The sequence below is a fragment of the Oryza brachyantha genome, chromosome 6 (genome assembly GCF_000231095.2).
Source record: "Oryza brachyantha chromosome 6, ObraRS2, whole genome shotgun sequence".
Lineage (NCBI taxonomy): Eukaryota > Viridiplantae > Streptophyta > Magnoliopsida > Poales > Poaceae > Oryza > Oryza brachyantha.
The window spans coordinates 6283439-6303332 of record NC_023168.2 but is presented as its reverse complement, the minus strand read 5'-3'; the positions used below and the strand labels follow the sequence as shown (position 1 = coordinate 6303332).

At 46.7% G+C, this 19894-nt stretch overlaps 3 protein-coding genes across 3 annotated transcripts; 2 read left to right on the top strand and 1 right to left on the bottom strand.

Annotated features, from left to right (window-relative positions):
- The first annotated feature begins 1782 nt into the window (after positions 1-1782).
- LOC121054699 (acylphosphatase-like) lies at positions 1783-2738 on the top strand. Its single transcript, XM_040525074.1, has one exon. It carries the CDS (start codon positions 1881-1883, stop codon positions 2319-2321), a length of 441 nt encoding a protein of 146 aa, XP_040381008.1. The 5' UTR covers positions 1783-1880; the 3' UTR covers positions 2322-2738.
- Positions 2739-2936: 198 nt separating this feature from the next.
- On the top strand, positions 2937-3554 carry LOC107304338 (acylphosphatase). The gene has a single exon (XM_015838054.2). The coding sequence runs from the start codon at positions 3039-3041 to the stop codon at positions 3387-3389; it is 351 nt and encodes a 116-aa protein (XP_015693540.2). The 5' UTR covers positions 2937-3038; the 3' UTR covers positions 3390-3554.
- A 9977-nt stretch (positions 3555-13531) lies between these two features.
- LOC102700251 (protein NRT1/ PTR FAMILY 3.1-like) lies at positions 13532-18742 on the bottom strand. Its single transcript, XM_040525072.1, has 4 exons — positions 18569-18742; positions 18207-18424; positions 17519-18117; positions 13532-14651 (listed from the first exon to the last, which is right to left on the bottom strand). Exons 1-4 carry the CDS (start codon positions 18705-18707, stop codon positions 13709-13711), a joined length of 1899 nt encoding a protein of 632 aa, XP_040381006.1. The 5' UTR covers positions 18708-18742; the 3' UTR covers positions 13532-13708.
- Between the last annotated feature and the right edge of the window lie 1152 nt (positions 18743-19894).

The following is a 19894-nucleotide window of genomic DNA, read 5'->3' as shown; positions in this document are numbered from 1 at the left end:
TTCATAGATGGTGGGGCCCACGCCAGGGCGAGCGAAGACAGAGACACGACCTCCACAGCGCCGTGCCCTAGCACCAAACTCTGCCGAGGCACTGCGTCCTGCAGAGGATGAGAGTGGCCTGGCGAGGCTACGCAGTCTTCACCCTCTCTCCGCCACAACGGCTAGCGGCGGACATGGCGTGGTGAGACCACTTGCCACGTCCGCCCTATTGTGAATGGCTTAACAACCTATGGCAATTCCTCCTGGGGTGAGCTCTTCTCCCTCTTCCTATAACAGGATGGACACACTCAGCCAGCACAAATGTGTATCTTGTTCAGCCTATGGGTCATTCTTATTTTATGCTGAGCACTTTTCTCTCTTTCCTTTACTGGCCCGGATGCTTAATTCAGAGTGGACTACAAAAGCTGAATTTGAGTTGGGTCTGTTGCGAGCAACCCACATGGATTGTCATGGCCTATGTGGATGTTTAATTTGTTCCTTTTTAACTTGTTTTTTTAATTCACATTAAATTCATTTTGCAAAAAGTTCAGGTACAAAAATGCTCCCATGCATAAAGTTTCTATATACAAAATTTCTATTTATATAGTTTCTTATTTATAAAGTTTCTATGTACATGGTTTCTTAGGTCAAAACATTGTTCGCTACGTTGAAAAGTTGTGGGCTGGGGAAGGCCTGGGAAGCAAAATTAGGCTAAATCTTAGATGGACTCCGAACCAGGAATGCCCGGGCTTAACAAAAGGTTAATTGGAATTTGGAAACAATATATTACATGGCATGTGGTGTATTGGCGCCAATGGTGTTGACACATATCTTTGAGGGATATGTAGTGGAAATCACAAATGCGGCGGAAACTTTAAATCATTGCATATAAGTTTCAGGGAAAAAACACATTTGGTAAGATGATATTAGACAACCATGCCAAAAAGAAAGGGAAGACCAAACTCAAATTTGTTTGAGATATACATAATTAACAAAATTACAAAGAAAAACATATCTTACAAACGAAGTTGTTCTTTTATGCAAAACTGAGTTGTGTTCCGTTGTTTATGCCGTCTCCTTTCTTCAGCTCCTTTTTACTTCTCCCCTAATTTTTTCTATCTTCATTGGGATCCAACACGCACACATGCGGGCGGGGTGGGGTGGGGGTGGAACCCCCACACTAGTTCCACCTATGGTTGTCTTACGCTGGTGTGGACGACTCCATAAGGCCACAACTGTTAGTGAAGGGTTCAACGAAGAGGAGGGTAACTCTGAGGAAGACGGGAGAACTGATTGATGACTCGAGGCAATAGCTACGGGGACATTGCTCCTCATTTGGCTGCGCGCACACGCATAACTCTACCGGTTTGCTTGAGATGTCATTGGACTTCCATTTCCCTAGGTCCATCTGGCCATCCCCTTTCATGACGATTCGCTTCGTTATACATGTGTTTGGCCCCAACTGGAAGCACACCTCAACAACCAACCTTACTTCCCTGTCCCATGCTTCCCTTGGCGATTCTAGGGAGAAGCCGAGGAAAAGAAAGGAGAGGATGTTGCACTTGAGATACAAATAGAAAATTGTTCTCTACTTCGGTGGTTGATGGTATCTTTTCAATGTTGGTGCTGCGGATGGGATGTTTTCTTTTTCTTCACCACAGTTAATTAAGTTATTTATATCCCTAGATAATTATAAAAAAAATCAAACAACCTTTCAACGTTAGCAATCTTCAACCAGCCCCTAGCGCGAGCAGCTCTCAACCATCCGATCCAAATCGAACGGCGCAGCTCACTTGCTAGATGGCACCGCAATTCATGTATGGGCGGGTGCTTTGATTCGGATTCCCGGACCAAGAAGCCTCGAACAATCTCGTCTCTTTCCCCTTCCTTTTCCTCCGAGAATGTTCCCTTCCACCTCCGCCGCCGCGCCCCGCTACGGCCGCCTCACCCTCACCCCGCGCTCCGTCGCCGCCGCCCGCCGCGCCATGGCCGCCTCCGCCACCCCGCAGCACCCTCCAGCTCCCCCGCCCCCGCCGGAGCCGAGCCCGCCCAACCCCAACCCCAAGGCGGTGCGCGTGGTGGTGAAGGGCCGGGTGCAGGGGGTCTTCTTCCGCGACTGGACGGTCCAGACGGCGCGCGCCCTGGGGCTCGCCGGCTGGGTCCGCAACCGCCGCGACGGCAGCGTGGAGGCGCTCCTCTCCGGCGACCCTGCCAAGGTCGACGAGATGGTCTCCCGCCGCCTCCCCGTTGGCCCGCCCGCCGCCGCGGTCACCGCCGTCGTGCCCGCCCCCACCGAGCCCGTCGACCCCGCCGAGGGGTTCAACCGGAAGCCCACCGCCTGAGGAGAGGAAGACGACCGGTTCTTGTTGGTGTGATGGGTCTCATGGATAAATAATGAACTAATAATAATCCATACCTCCAATCCTCGAAAGCTTCGATGCGTTCGTGTTGAATCGAACTATTGGGAATTTGGGATTGGAGTCTGTAGCTGATGAACCTGGAGTGCATCAGTTTGTCTCGATGCAATGCTAGAAGTTGTTCTTGACCAGCATTTGATGATGTAACTTTTTTTTGTTCTTGATCAGCATTAGAACATGCTGCTGATGGGAGTGGTGGCATGCCACTTTGTATGCACTACTACTATGTGCTTATTGTGTCTTCATAAACCGTTGGCATAGCATAAATGTGGTGCTTCTAATCTTTTTAAGAATGCAAGTTTATTAATCTTAGCAGATGATGATCTCACCTTAAGGTTAACATCGCTAGCCTCTCTTTTGCGTTTGGTTTGATGTGGGTTTTGATTGATTCATTGAATTGGTCGAAATCAGTTGGTATGAAAACCAAGGAATGTGTAGAAAAAAAAAAGAGCTTCATACTTGGCATTAAAAATTGGATTTTTATCCCGTTGACGTTCTAGTATGTTCTTCGTGGATACTGGCCCAACAAAAAATTCCACATTGGGCCGGTTTGGAAGCCTGTAAGTAGCTCGACGCCCAGCAGCATCTACCGCTCTCCGGATTCCTCCGTCCAAGGGGCACGTCGTCGCCGCCGCCGCCGCCATGGCCAGCCCCGCCGCCGACGCCGCGTCGTCGCCCCCGCAGCCACCGCAGCAGCAGGGGACGCCGGCGCGCAAGGCGGTCCGCGTGGTGGTGAAGGGCAGGGTGCAGGGGGTGGGGTTCCGCGACTGGACGGCGGAGACGGCGGAGTCGCTCGGCCTCGCCGGGTGGGTCCGCAACCGCCGCGACGGCACCGTGGAGGCGCTCCTCTCCGGGGACCCCGCCAAGGTCGACGAGATGGTGTCCCGCCACCTCCCCGTCGGGCCCCCCGCCTCCGCCGTCACCGCCGTCGTGCCCTCCCCGGCCGACCCCGTCCACCCCTCCCTAGGCTTCGAAATTAAGTTTACCGTCTGATCAACGCTTGATTGCCAAATCAAGCGAGTACAATTAGGAATAAAGATCATCAACCTGATTGCGTGTGTTCCTGTCAGGTTGTGACTCGCCATGGATGGGATCATGGGAGTTGGTGTGTATATGTTTCTTCAATGAGAAATAATACTCGGTATGTTGAGTTCTTAATTGTGATTCTTGAGCTATGCCAAGAACAGATCTTTTTCTGGAATTGGCACAGCTGTTGCACAGCTTACACTGGAATCCTCCAACCTCTGCTTGCCTGCACAATCTGCATCACAAACACAAGATGTTCTAGGTTTGTATGGTCTCAATTTGACAGATTCATTCCTCTGGTTTGTTCCTGATGTACATGTTAGATAAATTCAATTCAATCATAAATAATAGATTACAAATTTAAACTCTAATCAATACATGATCACCGATTAATTCAAATACGGAAAACTAAATAAACCTGCAGATGAAGCCATTTGATTCCCTTCTTTTCTTTTCTTCAATTCCGTCTTCTTTCCTTCGTCTCCGGCGAGATTAGATCGCCGGTGATCTGTTTTGAATCTCCGACCTTCGGGTCTCCAACGACACTGTCCTGGAATCGCCGCATGAAACCCTTCCAGCGCGTCTCTGATCAGGAGAGGTTGATTTCGAATTTCTGGTTGAGAGAATAAGCGACACGAGCGTCCCTATGGGCTCCTCTTCTTTTATACAGCACTGGTGGGCCTTGGGGGCTTTTCCTAATCCGATTCTGACCCGTAACCACCGATCGCAGTTACGGCCCATGAGGGTTACGAATTTTAGAGTTAGAGATAGATTACGGATAGGATTACGGTGGTTATATCCTTTCCTAAATATCGGCTAACCGATAAATCAACCAACATTCTCCCCTTGATTTAGAGGTTAATTACGAGTCCATCATATAATACAGCTCCCTAAAGCAATGTGTCACAACAACATTTCGCATCATTGAGACGACAAGACTTATAGTTCACAATATCATACAAATAAACCCTTGATTAATTAAGCGGGTGTTGATCGAACTTAATTGCCCCGGTTTCCAGGATCTTTATTCAAGATCATTACACAATCCCATGTTGGCCACATGTTCTTTGAACAAGTTGGGAGGTAAGCCTTTAGTTAACGGATCCGCAAGCATTGATTTAGTGTTTATGTATTCAATTTTGATTGTTTGATCATGTACTCTATCTTTCACAACATGTTATTTAATGTCAATGTGTTTGGCAGCTTCATTTGACTTGTTGTTACTCGTATAGAAAACTACGGCCTCATTGTCGCAGTATATTGTCAGTGTTCTTTCAATGCTGTCAACCACTTGTAATCCCGGGATAAAATTTTTAAGCCATACAGCCTGCCCCGTTACGTGATAACACGCCACAAATTCTGCCTGCATTGTCGACGATGCAATCAGTGTTTGTTTAGTACTTTTCCATGAAATAGCTCCCCCCGCAAGAGTGAATATATACCCAGAAATAGATTTCTTGGTATCTAAACACTCTGCGAAGTCAGCATCCGAATAGCCTATAACTTCAAGCTTATCAGATTTTCTGTATGTGAGCATGTAATGTTTAGTTCCTTACAAATAACGCAATACTTTCTTTACTGCCTTCCAGTGGTCCATACCTGGTTTAGACAGATATCTACGAAGCATCCCGGTTACAAACGCCAAGTCTGGTCGCGTACAAACTTGAGCATACATTAAGCTTCCGACAGCTGAAGCATATGGTACCTTAGTCATTTCTTTTTCTTACAATTCATTTCTCGGACTTTGGAATGAACCAAACTTGTCCCCTTTCATAATTGGAGCAGGTGATGTCGAGCATTTGCTCATATTATATCTTTCCAATATTCTGGAAATATATGATTTTTGAGATAATCCTAGCACCCCTTTGGACCTATCTCGGTGAATCTCGATACCCAAAATGTATGATGCATCATCGAGATCTTTCATATCAAATTTCGATGACAAAAATTCCTTGGTTTCTCGCAGCAGATTCTTGTCACTGCTTGCTAATAAAATGTCATCTACATAGAGTACTAGTATAATGAATTTCCCACCTTTAATTTTGGTATAAATGCAGTTGTCCACCTTATTTTCCTTAAATCTGAATTTCTTGATAATTTCATCGAACTTAAGGTTCCATTGCCTTGACGCCTGTTTAAGTCCATAGATGGATTTCTTAAGTTTGCATCCCATATGGCTCTTTCCTTCCACAACAAAACCTTCCGGTTGAGCCATGTAAACATTTTCATTTAAGTCGCCATTTAGAAATGTTGTTTTCACATCCATTTGATGGAGTTCTAAATCATAATGTGCCACTAGCGCCATGACAATTCTGAATGAGTCTTTCTTAGAGAAAGGAGAGAACGTTTCATTGTAATCAATTCCTTCTCTCTGCGAAAAACCCTTCGCCACAAGCCTTGCTTTGAATTGTTTGATATTTCCTTTGGAGTCCAATTTAGTTTTGTAGACCCATTTGCAGCCTACTGTTTTTACTCCCTTAGGAATTTCTACTAGATCCCACACTTTATTTTGGCTCATTGATTTGAGTTCATCTTCCATGGCTTGAACCCACTTGGATGAATTTTTACTGCTTATGGCTTCTTTAAATGAGGTGGGGTCGTCTACCTTCCCAATATCTTCACCCATGTAAATTTCATAATAGTCAGGGATGGCAGATCTCCTGTTCCGTTGTGATCGTCTTGATTCTTGATTTTCATTATTGACCACAGACGGTTCAGGATCAGGTTGCGGAATTTCTTCTTCGTTGTGTGTCACAGGACTCTGTTGAGGCTCATTATTTTCATGGGTTTCAATATTTTCCTCAGCAGTAGCTGTAGCGCCAACTGTGGGAACTACAGTTTGTGGTACATTATGAAAAATAGGGACATTATTCTCTTGGATTTCCGGAGGAGAAGAAACACTCACCCGAATTTCCTCAAGATTAATTTCCCTTTCCTGTGAGCTCCCCATTTCATAGTTTTCCAAGAAGATAGCGTGTCTGGTTACTACAAATTTAGTGACACGGTCTGGGCAGTAAAATCGATATCCCTTAGAATGTGATGGGTAACCGATAAAATGACAGCTCACAGTCTAGGGGTCTAGTTTCTTTAATTGGGGGTTGAATAATTTTGCTTCTGCACGGCAGCCCCACACTTTCAAATAATTTAATGTCGGTTTTCTTCCGGTCCACAGTTCATACGGAGTTTTCGGCACGGACTTGCTTGGAACTCTGTTTAGTATGTGTGCAGCCGTTTTTAATGCCTCAATCCATAATTTATTTGATAAGTTAGAGTGACTAAGCATGCTCCGCACCATCTCCATGAGTGTGCGATTGCGTCTTTCTGCCACTCCATTTTGTTGAGGCTCCCCAGGCATGGAATATTGCGCAATAATCCCACGAATCTGAAGATATTGAGCAAATGGACCAGGACTTTGCCCAAATGGAGCATGTTTCCCATAGTATTCACCACCACGGTCTAATCTCACTATTTTAATTTTCACGTTGTGCTGGTTTTCAACTTCTGCTTTGAATATTTTGAATTTTTCGAGAGATTCAGAACGATCGCTTATGGGGTAAATATATCCATAACGGGAGTAATCATCCGTAAATGTAATGAATGAATCAAAACCATCTACAGATGTCACTGGGAACGGTCCACAAATATTAGTGTGAATTATTTCTAGTGGACTCGTGCTCCTAGTGGCTCCTTTCTTAATTGATTTAGCAAATTTTCCTTTAACGCAATCTATGCAATGATCAGCGTCAGAAAAATCTAAGGGGAGTAATAATTCTTCTTTAATGAGACGTTCGATTCTCCCCCTAAAAATGTGGCCTAAGCGACAGTGCCACAATTTCGATGAAGTCTCATTTTTATCATTGCAGGCATTTATGACATTCATCACAGTATGATCCAAAGAGAGCAAGTAGAGTTTGTCTCGCACGAAGGCAAGACCAATTACTTTATTTAGATGCTTAATGTAACAAGTTCTCTTGGAAAAATAGCAGTCATATACTGACTCTGCTAGGACTCTAACTGAAATAAGATTTCTTTTAACGGAAGGAGCAACTAAGACACTATTAAGTATTAAATTGTAGCCACTGGGAAGCTTGAGTGCGAGGTCTCCAACAGCCTCCACTTCAATCTCCGCTCCATCAATGTCACGCTCGGGGGTTTCGTCCTAAGCCTAAATCGTAAAAAGGAAATCCGTAAATAACAATTGGCTTAATTAACTCAGGAAGAATCCCTCTAAAAGAACCTAATTCATTTAAATCGAGGCTCGCAAATCGACTAACTGGATTTAAATTCAAATTGCAGAAGTATAAAATTTGGCCAAACAAATTAATTTAAAACTCGGCAAAAGTGGGGTTTTCCTTTTTCCCTCCTTTTTCCTTTCTTTTTCCCTTCCTTCTCAAATTGGGCCGAAGTCCAATTTTCCTCCCTCCTTTTTCTTTTTCTTTTTCTCTTTTCTTTTCCTTTTTCTTCCTTCCCGGGCCGGCCCAGCCGAGCCGGCCCATCTTCCCGCTCGGCCGGCCCAGCCGCGCCGGCCGCTTCCCTCCGCCCGCGCGCGCCTCCGCCTGGGCCGCCGTTCGGCCCAGCTCCCGCGCCGCGAGTCTGCGCCGCCTCCCTCCTCTCTCTCGCGCCACTGACTGGTGGGGCACACCTGTCAGTGATCGTTTCGCCGCCTCTCCGCCAGCTCGCGCACCCGCGCCGCGCTGCGCCGTGTCCGAGCCGGACTCCGCGCCGTCGCCGCAACCGCGACCGCCGTCGAGACCGCGTCGTGCTCGACTCGGTCTCCAACCTCCGCCCCGCCCTAGCCGGTGCCGCCACCCTATAAATCCCCACTGCCGCCGCGCCGTCGCCCACTTTCCGCCGTCGCTCGTGTCGCCGCCGCGCTGCTGCCTCTCGCCGCCGCCGCGCAACTTCGCCGTCGAACGCCTTCGTCGCTGTCCAGCCACGTCATCGCCTCCGCGCCGCTGTCGCCGACCAGTCGCCGTCCTCGTCGTCGTCGGTGAGCGTCCGCCGCGCCGCGCTTTCCTCCGTCGCGTCGTCGCCGTCGCGCCCGGTCGCCTCACCACCGCCACCGCCGATCTCCCGCTCCCGCCCGCGTCGCCACCTCCGCCTCGGTCTCGCCGACCCGCCCGCGCCCTCGCCACCGCCGGTGAGCACCCGTACCCTTCTCCCCTCTTTCTCCCCTTTCCGGCCGACCGCCGCCGAGTCACGCGCCGTCGCCGGACGAGACCGAAGCTCGCCGCTCCCGCCGGCCGCCGTGGTCGTCGTCGCCTCCGCGTCGCCGACGTTTGGCCGCCGTCGCTTGCGCCGCACGTGCCGCGTCGTCGGCCGTCGCCGTGCCAGCCGTCGCCGCTGTTTTGCCGGTTGCGCCCGTGCTCTCGCCGCCTCCGCCGTCGTCGCCGTCGTCGCTCACCGGTCGTCGCCGTCGCGCCGTCGCCGTCGTCCCGCCGTCGCTGTGCGCCGCCGCTGCCGCGTCGCCCGCCGGTCGCCGCCGTCCGTCCGACCGCACGCTCTGTCCCCTCCTCTTTGTTCCCCTCTCGCTGACGAGTGGGTCCCACCCGTCAGCCGTACCCCGCGCCCGCCTCCTCTCTTTCCTCCCGTGGGACCCGCGTGTCAGTCTCATTCTTCCCCTCTCTCTCACCGACAGGTGGTCCCCACCTGTCAGCCGTCAGCTTCCTCTCTCCTCGTTGACGTCAGCAGCCCCATTAATTGCGCAATAATTGATTTAGGACTTTTCTGTTTAGCTAAAAACCCAGAAAACTTCTAAAATTCATAAGTAATTCATCTAGTCTCCGTTTAGGTCCATTCAAGTTTCATTAAATTCATAAAATTGTCAAGAATCCATTAAAAATAGTTTCTTTTGCTGTTTTAGTAGAATTTGTGCCCGTTTTATTTATTTTTGTGCTTTGTCGCTTAGATTCGGACCACGCCGAAGAGCCGATTTACTTCGAGATCGTCGCCGAAGTTCCCCAAGGGTCAGAGCAAGGCAAGTGACACTCATCCTTGATCATATTGAACCCATTATTGCAAATTCCCCGCTTTATTATTTCAAATATGCATTGTTTTAATTAAAGTATTTACTTTATGTTATTTTCGGGTAAACCTTATTATTATGCCGTTGTTTAGCCAACTTATCTCATTGCTGGACCAGGGGTAACTTGACTAGAGATAGGCCTAGGTTAATGCTTAGCCATACTTAGAACAAATAGCTCATGGGATCACATTTAATTATGCTTAGTTCTGAATAGCTGAGATAATGATTCACTACCCGGTTCGGGTTAATGTCAACTAAAATATTGATAATGGTGGGCTGTGGGTGCATGGTTTTGAGAGTCGCACCCATGGCAACTAAGGACCGGTTCACGGGAAACCCTGGAAGTAAATAAGTGCTAACCACATGCCGAAATGGGTAAGGTGGGATTTGGAGCATGACTTCGAACTATTTGACGTACCCAGGCAAGGGTAGGCGTGATGGAGTATGGACGGGCAATCATGGTGTAACGAAAGCTTCTCCTGCTTCCAGATCTACCAAGGCACAAGAGGGGACTGCCCGACTTGGTGTAAAGGAGGGGGTGAAACCTGAAGTGTGATACGATTAAATAGGGAGGGTTGTGTAACGGGTCCTATCACGGTCTCCTTTCCGGTATGCCGTGGTGGTATGTCGGCGCACGTTGAAGTGTAGTGGAGTCGTGTCTTGTGGGTACAGTAGTACACCTCTGATCAGAGTATAAACTATTCGAATAGTCGTGCCCACGGTTACGGGCGAGCTCCCAGCTTCACTGTGATTAGTGAACCTTTAATAACTTGAGTAATTGGTTCTCACTTGGGACTACTGCAACGTGGTGTAACGTTGAGTAGTGGTTGGGCCTGTTGCAACGTGCTGTAACGTTGGACAGCGTTGTGGTATTTTACAACTGCTTATTTATTTATGTTTTACTGTACTTAATTACCTTTGTTCTTTTAATTTCTGTTATTTGTTTAAACTGCCGCTTTACTGCAACTAACCCTAGCCTGTCCTTGTTAACCCTTATGCATCATTCACTTTTTCCCCTTGTCCGTGTTACTTGTTGAGTACGGTGGTTTGTACTCAGCCTTGCTTAACTTTCCCACCCCAGAGCTAGAAGTCGAGTCCGATGGAGGTACCTCTTAGGAGTGAGCTGTTCCGCCGTCAAAGTGTTGCCTGTGGACTGGAGCCGTACCCGCTGGAGCTAGTCTACCCCTTGTTTTTCTTTCCGCTGTATTTCCGCTAGAATAAGTGTAATTTTCAGTTGTTTCTAAGAACGATGGTTATGTAATCAACATTGTCTTTTTGTGTACCCTGGCTGGTCCTGGACAGAGATTTAATACACAATTAAGTTCAGAAATTCGTGTGAGGAATTTCTGGGCGTGACAATCAACTACTCTTAGGATGTGCTCCCCCTTTCTTAGCATCTGGACGCCATTCAATCCCTGTAATGAATTAGTGACGTGCACAGTGGCACCTGAGTCAACCCACCAAAAATTCCGGGAAAACTCAACATATAGGGATTCATTAACATTGGAAATTTCATTAATTTCATTTATACCTTTATGGGCCAACCACTCCTTGAAGCGGGGGCAGTCCTTGTGCCAATGTCCATCACTATCACAGAAAGTGCAGTGAGGATTCTTGAATTTTGGCCCAGCTGAAGGTTGAGCAGTTGATTGAGCAGCCTTACTCCCTCCTTGTTTCGGATGGCGAGGAGGCTTGCCCTTTTTCTTTGATCCAGAGGCTTCTCCTTGATGGAACTTTCTCTTGCCCTTAGAGTTGACGAGGTTGAGCTGGTCAATGTGTTTCTGCCTTTTGGCCTTTTGACGCTCTTCCTCTTCCACTGCGTGGGAGATAAGCTCTGAAATGGTCCACTTTTCTCTTTGAGTATTGTAGTGAATTTTTGAACGGATCATAATCAGAGTTTAGTGAGTTCAGGATGAAATGGACAAGATAGGCTTCCGAAATTTCCATGTCCATCGTTTTTAGTTGATGAGCCATGTGTGACATTTCCATGATGTGTTGTCGGATGCCTTTCTTTCCATCATAGACAGAAGAGCCCATTTTCATGATAAGAGTACTGGCATAGGTTTTGGTACACGCCTTGTAGTTCGATTCAATGTTTGCTAGGTACGTCTTAACATTGTCAGAGTCAGCAATTCCCCTATAATGGAAGGAGAGATGTTGCTCTTGATGTACATTAGGGACACTCTGTTTGATTTCTCCCAAGCGGGCCACTTTTCATCGTAAGCCCACTTGAGATGATGTATTCCTCATCATTCTCATCCATGAAGTCAGCTAATTTTGGTTCCATAGGTGGATCCTCTCTAAGTGCGAGATCATTTTCCAACAGCCCCAAATTCAGGAGCATGTTGTTTTTCCATTCAGCATAATTAGCCCCATCAAGTGGCTCAATTCTTTTAAGCTGTGACAAAGCTGCAGATAACAATTTATAATATAAAACATTTGATCAAAATAAAATAATATGTGTATAATACTTCTCCAAATCTAATCACCGTTGGGCAGAAAAGACTTAGAAAATAATAAAATAAATCCTTAATTATATCACCGTTGGGCAGAAATAATCAAGGAAGAAATAATCAAATTTAAATTGACGTGAAATCATAAATAACGTTGGTCAATAAATAACTTCACATCATAAATTCTTTCTAGCAAACTTCCCGTTGGTTCCATTTGACTAGAAATAGTTTTCTGAGCAATAAAATATATTTTATGAATTTTTTTAGCAATTTTAAACAGCCCAAACAAGGTATAAATTGATTTCTGAAATTAAAAATAATTTCAACAAAATTAAATTAAATTTTTGGCCCATCCAATTACCGGGCCGGCCTACAAGAGGTCGGCCCGTTAGGCAGCGCGTGCGCGTAGGGGGCACTGGCCCACGCGGCCGAGTCGGCCCATGAGCGCCGACGGCCCAAATAGCAGCGGCGGCCCAGGAAATAAGGGCGCTCGGCCTGTGGCCGTCTGATCTGATCCGACGGCCAGGATTTGGTGCGACGAGATCAAAAGACCTCGGCGACCGAAACCCTAACCCTAGCCCCTTTTCGACTCCTCCCACTCTTCTCCTCTTCTCCGGCGGCGGGCGCTCCGCTGGATGGCGGTGGCGTGGCGGTCCGGCGGGGAGGGCGTGCGCCAAAAAACGCGGCCCGTCGCCCGCCGGCTGGGGGGGGCGAACGCGCCCGAAGGCAGCGGCGCCCAAGCCAGCCATTTCCCGTCGGCGCGGAGGTCCGGCACGGCCGGAGGAGGAGAGTGGAGGCGGCAGCACGCGCGCATGGGCAGAAGCCTGCACGGCGGCGGCGGTCTATTTCCCCGAAGCGGAGGCAGCAGCTGCAACGGCGACAGCACCGTGCAGTGACCAAGGTCCACACGACGGCGACGACGATTACTACTTCCACTCCGGTAAATTCTTCGATTCAATACATTCAATCGAATCGAATTGATTTTAGTGAATGAATTTTGGGGTTTTTATCTAGGGTTTAGTTGATTTCTCGGATTGGAATTCAAATCAATTACACTGTATGTTAAACAACCAGTGTCATAAATTCAAACCCTAATCCGATTGGAACAATCAATTAGGCCGAAAATTGATTATATGGGACCAAGTACGAGTAGGAAAGCTCTGATACCACAATGTTAAATAAATTCAATTCAATCATAAATAATAGATTACGAATTTAAACCCTAATCAATACATGATCACCGATTAATTAAAATGCGGAAAACTAAATAAACCTGCAGATGAAGCCATTTGATTCCCTTCTTTTCTTTTCTTCAATTCCGTCTTCTTTCCTTCGTCTCCGGCGAGATTAGATCGCCGGTGATCTGTTTTGAATCTCCGACCTTCAGGTCTCCAACGGCACTGTCCTGGAATCGCCGCACGAAACCCTTCCAGCGTGTCTCTGATCGGGAGAGGTTGATTTCAAATTTCTGGTTGAGAGAATAAGCGACACGAGCGTCCCCGTGGGCTCCTCTTCTTTTATATAGCACTGGTGGGCCTCGGGGACTTTTCCTAATCCGATTCTAACCCGTAACCACCGATCGCAGTTACGGCCCATGAGGGTTACGAATTTTAGAGTTAGAGATAGATTACGGATAGGATTACGGTGGTTATATCCTTTCCTAAATATCGGCTAACCGATAAATCAACCAACAGTACATACATATGCTGAGTGATATATACCTCAAGGTTGATAAATCTACCTAACTTTGTTCTAGCTAGACCTTCGTCTCAGATTACATCCATGCTCTTCTTCACTAGCTCAATGACTCAATGGTGCAGCCTTTTCTTGCAGCTCAACTTTTCTTGCAGCTCAACTTGGGGCTTGCGGTGATCGTCGTCGTCGTCCTCGTGGAGCTGCAAGGGCTTGAACGTGTAGCACTTGGCACATATGACGTAGTACACCAGGTTGAGCAGCTGGAGCAGCGTGACGATCCAGTAGAGGTACTCGAGCCTCCCGTGGTTGATGTTGTCGGGGATCCAGTTGGACCCGTCGGCGCCGGCGCTCCACCGGTGGACGGCGGTGATGAGCATGGTGCTGACGTAGCTCCCCAGCGAGATGGACAGCCAGAAGAGCGCCGTCGCCATGCTGCGCATGCTCTCCGGCGACTGGTCGTACATGAACTCGAGGTGGCCCACGGAGTTGAACGCCTCCGCCACGCCGTGGAGCGCGTACTGCGGCACCAGCCAGTAGGCCGACAGCGGCGCCGTGCCGGCGTCGGTGGTGCCCGCGGCGGCGGCGGCGGCCCTCCGGCGGCGCTCCACGAAGCCCGCGACGAGGGTGGCCGCCACGGTGACGGCGAACCCGACGCCCATGCGGTGGAGGTAGGAGATGCCGCGGTCCAGCCCCGTGGCGCGGCGGGCCAGCGGGACGAGCACGCGGTCGTAGGCGAGGAGGGTGGCCAGCATGGCGAGCATGTGGAAGACGGTCATGGAGCCCGCCGGGATCTGGAAGGACGACAGCCCCGGCGCGAGGCGGCGGTCCATGGTGCTCGCCTGCTGCAGGGCGAAGGTGTGCTGCTGCGACGCCGCCGTGATCACCAGGATGCCCGCCGCCCAGATCGGGCCCATCCGGAGCACCGACTTGAGCTCCTCCACGCGGTGCACCGTGCTCAGCCGCCACGCGTCGGGGACGGGGGGCGACGGCGGCTTGCCGTCGCTGGCGTCCGTCTTCAGGTCGCCGTCGATGACGATGGCCGCTCGGTCGAAAAAGCTGCACGGCCGGAGCCAAGAAACCGCACATACGGTCAGTGCAAAATACTCTTCCGTCTAAGGTTACATGTAACTACTCCCAATTTAACCAAATTTATATACAAATACAGTAATATATACAACACCAAATTAGTTTCATTAAATATATAATTGAATATATTTTTATAATATGTATATCTTGGGTCATAAATGTTACTACTTTTTATATAAACTTAGTTAAGCTAAAAGCAGTTTGACTTTAACCAAATCAAAGACTTATAACCTAAAACGGAGGGTTAAGCAGTTTGGCTTTGACCAAAGTCAAAACAACTTATAACCTAAAACGGAGAGAGTAACAATAAACAGTGAGAAAAATCAAAATGACCAAAACAAGACCAATTTATTTAAGCTGCATTTTTTGAGTATTGGATCAAAGTTGGAATTTTTGCATAACACACTCATCTAATAGAATAACCAGAGCTTGCAAATTGCAATGCATATTTCTAAAGGAAAACACCAGGGGCATAAAATGGTTTTAAACCAGAGACGGATCTAACTGAGTGAGAGAGGGGGTTAATTGCCTTCTTCCTCTTTCACCCCCTACTCTTCATTTTTTTCTTCTTTTTTCTTTCCTCTCGTTCTCTTTATCTTCTAAGGGATCTAGCATATAGGGGCTTAAACCTTTCTAGCACCAACACTGGATCCACTTAGCACGGTAGGATTCAGAGAACACAGTAACCCTCTAAACTCAAATAATTTGAAAATTCAGAAAGAAGACCAATAATTTGTATCTAAGAAGGGCCTCGGTTCAAAAGTTGCTAGTTTTCTGAAGCAAAGCACATACTCGTTTTGAGCTTGAACAGAGCTCAAACCATGCTATATATCACAGAGTAGCCAGTGATCATCGATTTTCTTGTTCCTGTTCTTTCCATTTTGTACTCTGTTGTTCTTAGCCCCCATTTATACTTATAAATCAAAATTTAAATTTTTAAATTTTAATCTAAAGTTCAGTTTTGGATTTTTATTGTAGTTTATTTTCTAGCATTTCTTTTTAAATAGCTATAGCTAAGAAGATATGTATAAAAGTTTTACCCATAAATTTATTTTTAATGTTAATAAGCTGTTTTGCTTATGATTATAAAAATAATTGAGGTTTACGACTATTGATGAAAACTCTTGAAGCACGGCTTTCTCTTTTTCAATTTACACTCTATCTTTTCGCTTCTGCTTATACTTATAAGCCATAATATAAACTTTTAATCTTAAATTCAGAGTTGATTATGGGGTTTTTTACTGAAGTTTATTTTTCCAGTATTGACTTTAGATTACTAAGAATATACATATAAAAATTTTATTTATAAATTATTTTTCTGTAGTGGCCAGAGCTTTCTGAACATATCTTTCGACTCGCAAATGATTGAAGATGCAATCACGTGTTATTCATAAGGCCCCCCCTGTCTTTTGGCGTTAAAATTATATGATTTTCTTAAAATTTAAATTTTAAAACTTAATTTAGATTTTTTTTAAATTTCTTATCATAGTATCTTTTCTAGCATTAATGTTTAAATCGCTAAAAACATAAATATAAAAGTACTGAACATAAATTAGTTTTTTCACTAATACGCCATTTAACGTACTTTACACATTCATCCAACCGACGGGTCCTATTGGGTGGCACACGTCCTTAACTTCAGTAATCAATCATGGACACAAAAAATTCTCATATTTTTCTTTGGTTTGGTCAAACTATGAAAAGCCAGAGACCACAAGTCCACAAGAGATCATCCAGCAGAGCTACCGTTTCAGACTTTCAGTGCTGTGCTGCAACAGTGCAGCATGGGAAAACTGTGTGCTAAGTTTCGGCGCCATTGGCCGACATCTCCTCCTAATCTGCTCTGTCTTCTTGTTCTTGAATGATTTTTGGCTTCGACCCCCGGCTTGGCTGGCCGATCGAATTGGTACTAATCTACTGTTCTGTTAAACTTGTTTATTCGCTAGCCCCGCCTCGTTTGGAATACACTCACTCCTTTGGAAAATAAATTCATCTTTAGTATTGTTGCACAATAAGCTTATTTCTTTTCATATGTCCCCGGTTCATGAATAGATCAATTTTATTCTTGCAATACACCTTAACTACTTAACTACTTAAGGACTCTTTTGTTTTTTTTTCAGTTCATAATAATTTGTACTGTAACGGTTAAATGTGAAGTTATTTTGAGACAAATGAAGTGAAAATTTGGAGGAAAAAAATACTTATGCTCCAAGAATGTTTTAAGGGTTGCTTGATGTTGCTTGTCAATGGTTTTGATTTTCCTTAGGGGCTATGCATGGTTCTTTTTCAGGAAGAACAATGTCACTTAAAACTTGATAATGTTACTGAAAAATTTCTAACCAGTCGACCACCCATGGTATAATACAAAACTTCTACTTTTACAATAACTTTATTAAATAAAATTTTGTCCTGTATTTTTATGGGTTTATATTAATGTGTCATCATGCTTCTTTATATTACATTTTTTTTGATTAATTGCTTCACTCTTAAAAAAGGTAAATGTGCGAGTCTTTTGAGTGCTTTGATCCGGTAGTGAAAAATAATTTATAATAGGAAACAGAAACCAGTGTCTAGGTAATAATAACCGATCACGTGTACAAACTATAGTTGTTTTTTCCTTCAGTAATTCACTTTTGCATTTTCCTGTTCTTTAGAGAAAAAACAAAAATTTTCCAAAATGAGGCACGAGCCCATTAAATTTCACCAAAAAGTAATAAATAAATTTCATTCAATATGGATATATATATACCACAAAAAGAGTTTGGTGGTGTCAGGGATCGGCAAGACAGAAAAAGAACAAATTCGGTCTGAATTTAGCTGAAATCGAAACCTGATACCTGAGCTGTTCGGTGTGGACGAGCTTGCCGTAGAGCGAGATGGGCGCGTCCATGTCGTCGTTCTCGTAGAGCGTCCCGGCCTCGACGGCGGCCCTCGGCACGCGCCGCTTCCTGACGGCGGCGACGACCACCTGCGCCAGCCGCGTGAACGGGCTCCCCGCCGGCTCCAGCCTCCGGTACAGCGGGTACCCGGCGACGAACGCGACGACGGAGACGGCCATGCAGAAGGTCGGCACGCCGAGCCCCAACCCCCAGCCGACGTTGTCCTGCACGTACACCACCGCCGTGACGGCGACCAGCTGCGACGCGCCGTTGCAGAAGTAGTACCAGTTGAAGAAGCCCCAGGTGCGCGCCCGCTCCGCCGCCTCCGACTCGTCGAACTGGTCCGCGCCGAACGCCACGATGCACGGCCGGTACCCGCCGGCGGCGAGCGCGTTCAGCAGCAGCGCCACGTACAGCACCGCGAGCTGCCACGGCGCCGCCTCCTCGCACGCGCCCGCGCCGGCGGCCCCGGCCCCACCGCTCGCCCCGACGGCGCCGCTGCACGGCGGCGGCCGGAACACCGGCAGCGCCGCCGACACCGTCAGCAGGAGCATGCCCTGCCAAACAAGAACACGTCGCCAGCTAGCTCCGGTCAGCTAGCTCGGCCCCCCGCCCGGCGCGCATGATGCACGGTGCTGATACGTACCAGTTGGTAGACGAGGGAGGCGGCGGCGATGGTCCAGAAGCGGCCGACGAAGGCGTCGGCGAGGAAGGCGCCGATGAGCGGCGTCATGGCGGAGACGCCGCCGAAGTTGGTGAGGGTGGTGGCGGCCTTGGCGAGCGGCATGTGCAGCTGCTTCGTGAGATACATGAGCATGTTTGTGCTGAACCCCAGCACGGCCAGCTTCTCCGCCACCTCGTTGGCTGCCAAGTGCGCGCGTGCCATGACATGTCAAACACAAATCAAGATTCAAAACCTCAAATGAATTTTGTTTTCGAACGAATTCCAAGCCGATTATAGCTAAAATTAACGATCAAGTCGTCGATCGATAGATTTGATTTCCTTACCGAAGATGAAGGGCATCGTTCTGAAGCCACCTTTCTTCCTGCTCTTGCCCTTCTTCGTCTCCTCGTGATCCGCCATGGCTGCCTCCACCGTCTCCATCCGCGGTGGTTGCGGCGGAGACGATGAACTCGTTTGCATCATGTGTACAGCAACGTACAGCTTGAGCTTGGTGTGTAGTGAGAATGGTGAGTGATGTGTGTGTGTGTATGTGCACATACTTATAGCCGAGCCGAGCCATATTCTATATGCAGTCTCAGGTTTCGCTTCTTCCTACTTGCAAGCCAGCTCTTTAGATTGTTTTTTTTTTCACCTAGCAAACTACATAGTATGTGCATTGACCTGAATATTTATGAAAATGATCATGAAATCTTATAAACTAAAGTAGATTATGGAGTACCTAATTAGGTCCCATGTATATAATGAGTGTTATTGTATCTAGGTGTGAAAAAAATGATTCCTTCCCGGTCGAACTGGAAGTGCATGTCTGGCCGTGTCGGAACGAGGGACGCCTCTACCATTTTAGTTCAAGCGGCAAACGTATTTTAGATCCGAATCAAGAAATCTGGGGCCTAATTAAGCTGTCAATGCGAGATAATTTGGTAGAGCTCGAGGCCATGTTTTTTAAAAAAATAAATACGATGACACGCGTACGACCTAGAGAGAATTGAGCAGTACAACCACTGAGCATACTATGCATGTTGATACTTGACAGCCACATAATAGACATTTATTCATATTAATTTGCATAGAAACAGAGCACAAGCTAGTACTACCTCTGTCTCTCTCCCTTAAATGTTTGACGTCGTTAACTTTTTATACACATTTGATCATTTGTTTTATTAAAAAATTATATAATTATTAATTATTTTTATATTATTTTATTTATTGTTAAGTATACTTTTATATATATATATAGCTTTACAGATTTTGTAGTTTTTTTAAATAAGACAAATGGTCAAACGTATATTAAAAATTCAATAGCGAAAAACATATAGGAAAAGAGGGAGTATGTATGTGTGCTCAGATTTCGTTGGAACGAAGGGTTCAGTTTCGTTTAGAGCCGTAGTCTGTAGAGTTGATGCCCACACTAATAATCCACGTATGCACGCATGCAGGCTACCAATAAATCACTGATGGCGAGGCGTAGGCCCTTTGCATTCTTTTTAATTAAATTTTCTTTTTGGTTGATGCATACGTGCGACCTTTATTTGTACGTGAATAATCCTGCTAAAGTGAGACCTCCGGCAAGTAGGCCGGGTCCGGATAAGAAGAGGGCCACTTATTCAAATTTGGTTTTCTATATGTTTATTTAAATGATAATCTTAAAA

Coding starts and splice junctions, on each gene's coding strand:
- LOC121054699 (XM_040525074.1), top strand. CDS start 1,881: ATGTTCCCTTCCACCTCCGCCGCCGCGCCCCGCTACGGCCGCCTCACC.
- LOC102700251 (XM_040525072.1), bottom strand. CDS start 18,707: ATGATGCAAACGAGTTCATCGTCTCCGCCGCAACCACCGCGGATGGAG. Junction 18,425..18,568: donor AACGATGCCCTTCATCTTCG/GTAAGGAAATCA, acceptor CGCACTTGGCAG/CCAACGAGGTGGCGGAGAAG. Junction 14,652..17,518: donor GTCCACACCGAACAGCTCAG/GTATCAGGTTTC, acceptor CCGGCCGTGCAG/CTTTTTCGACCGAGCGGCCA.
- LOC107304338 (XM_015838054.2), top strand. CDS start 3,039: ATGGCCAGCCCCGCCGCCGACGCCGCGTCGTCGCCCCCGCAGCCACCG.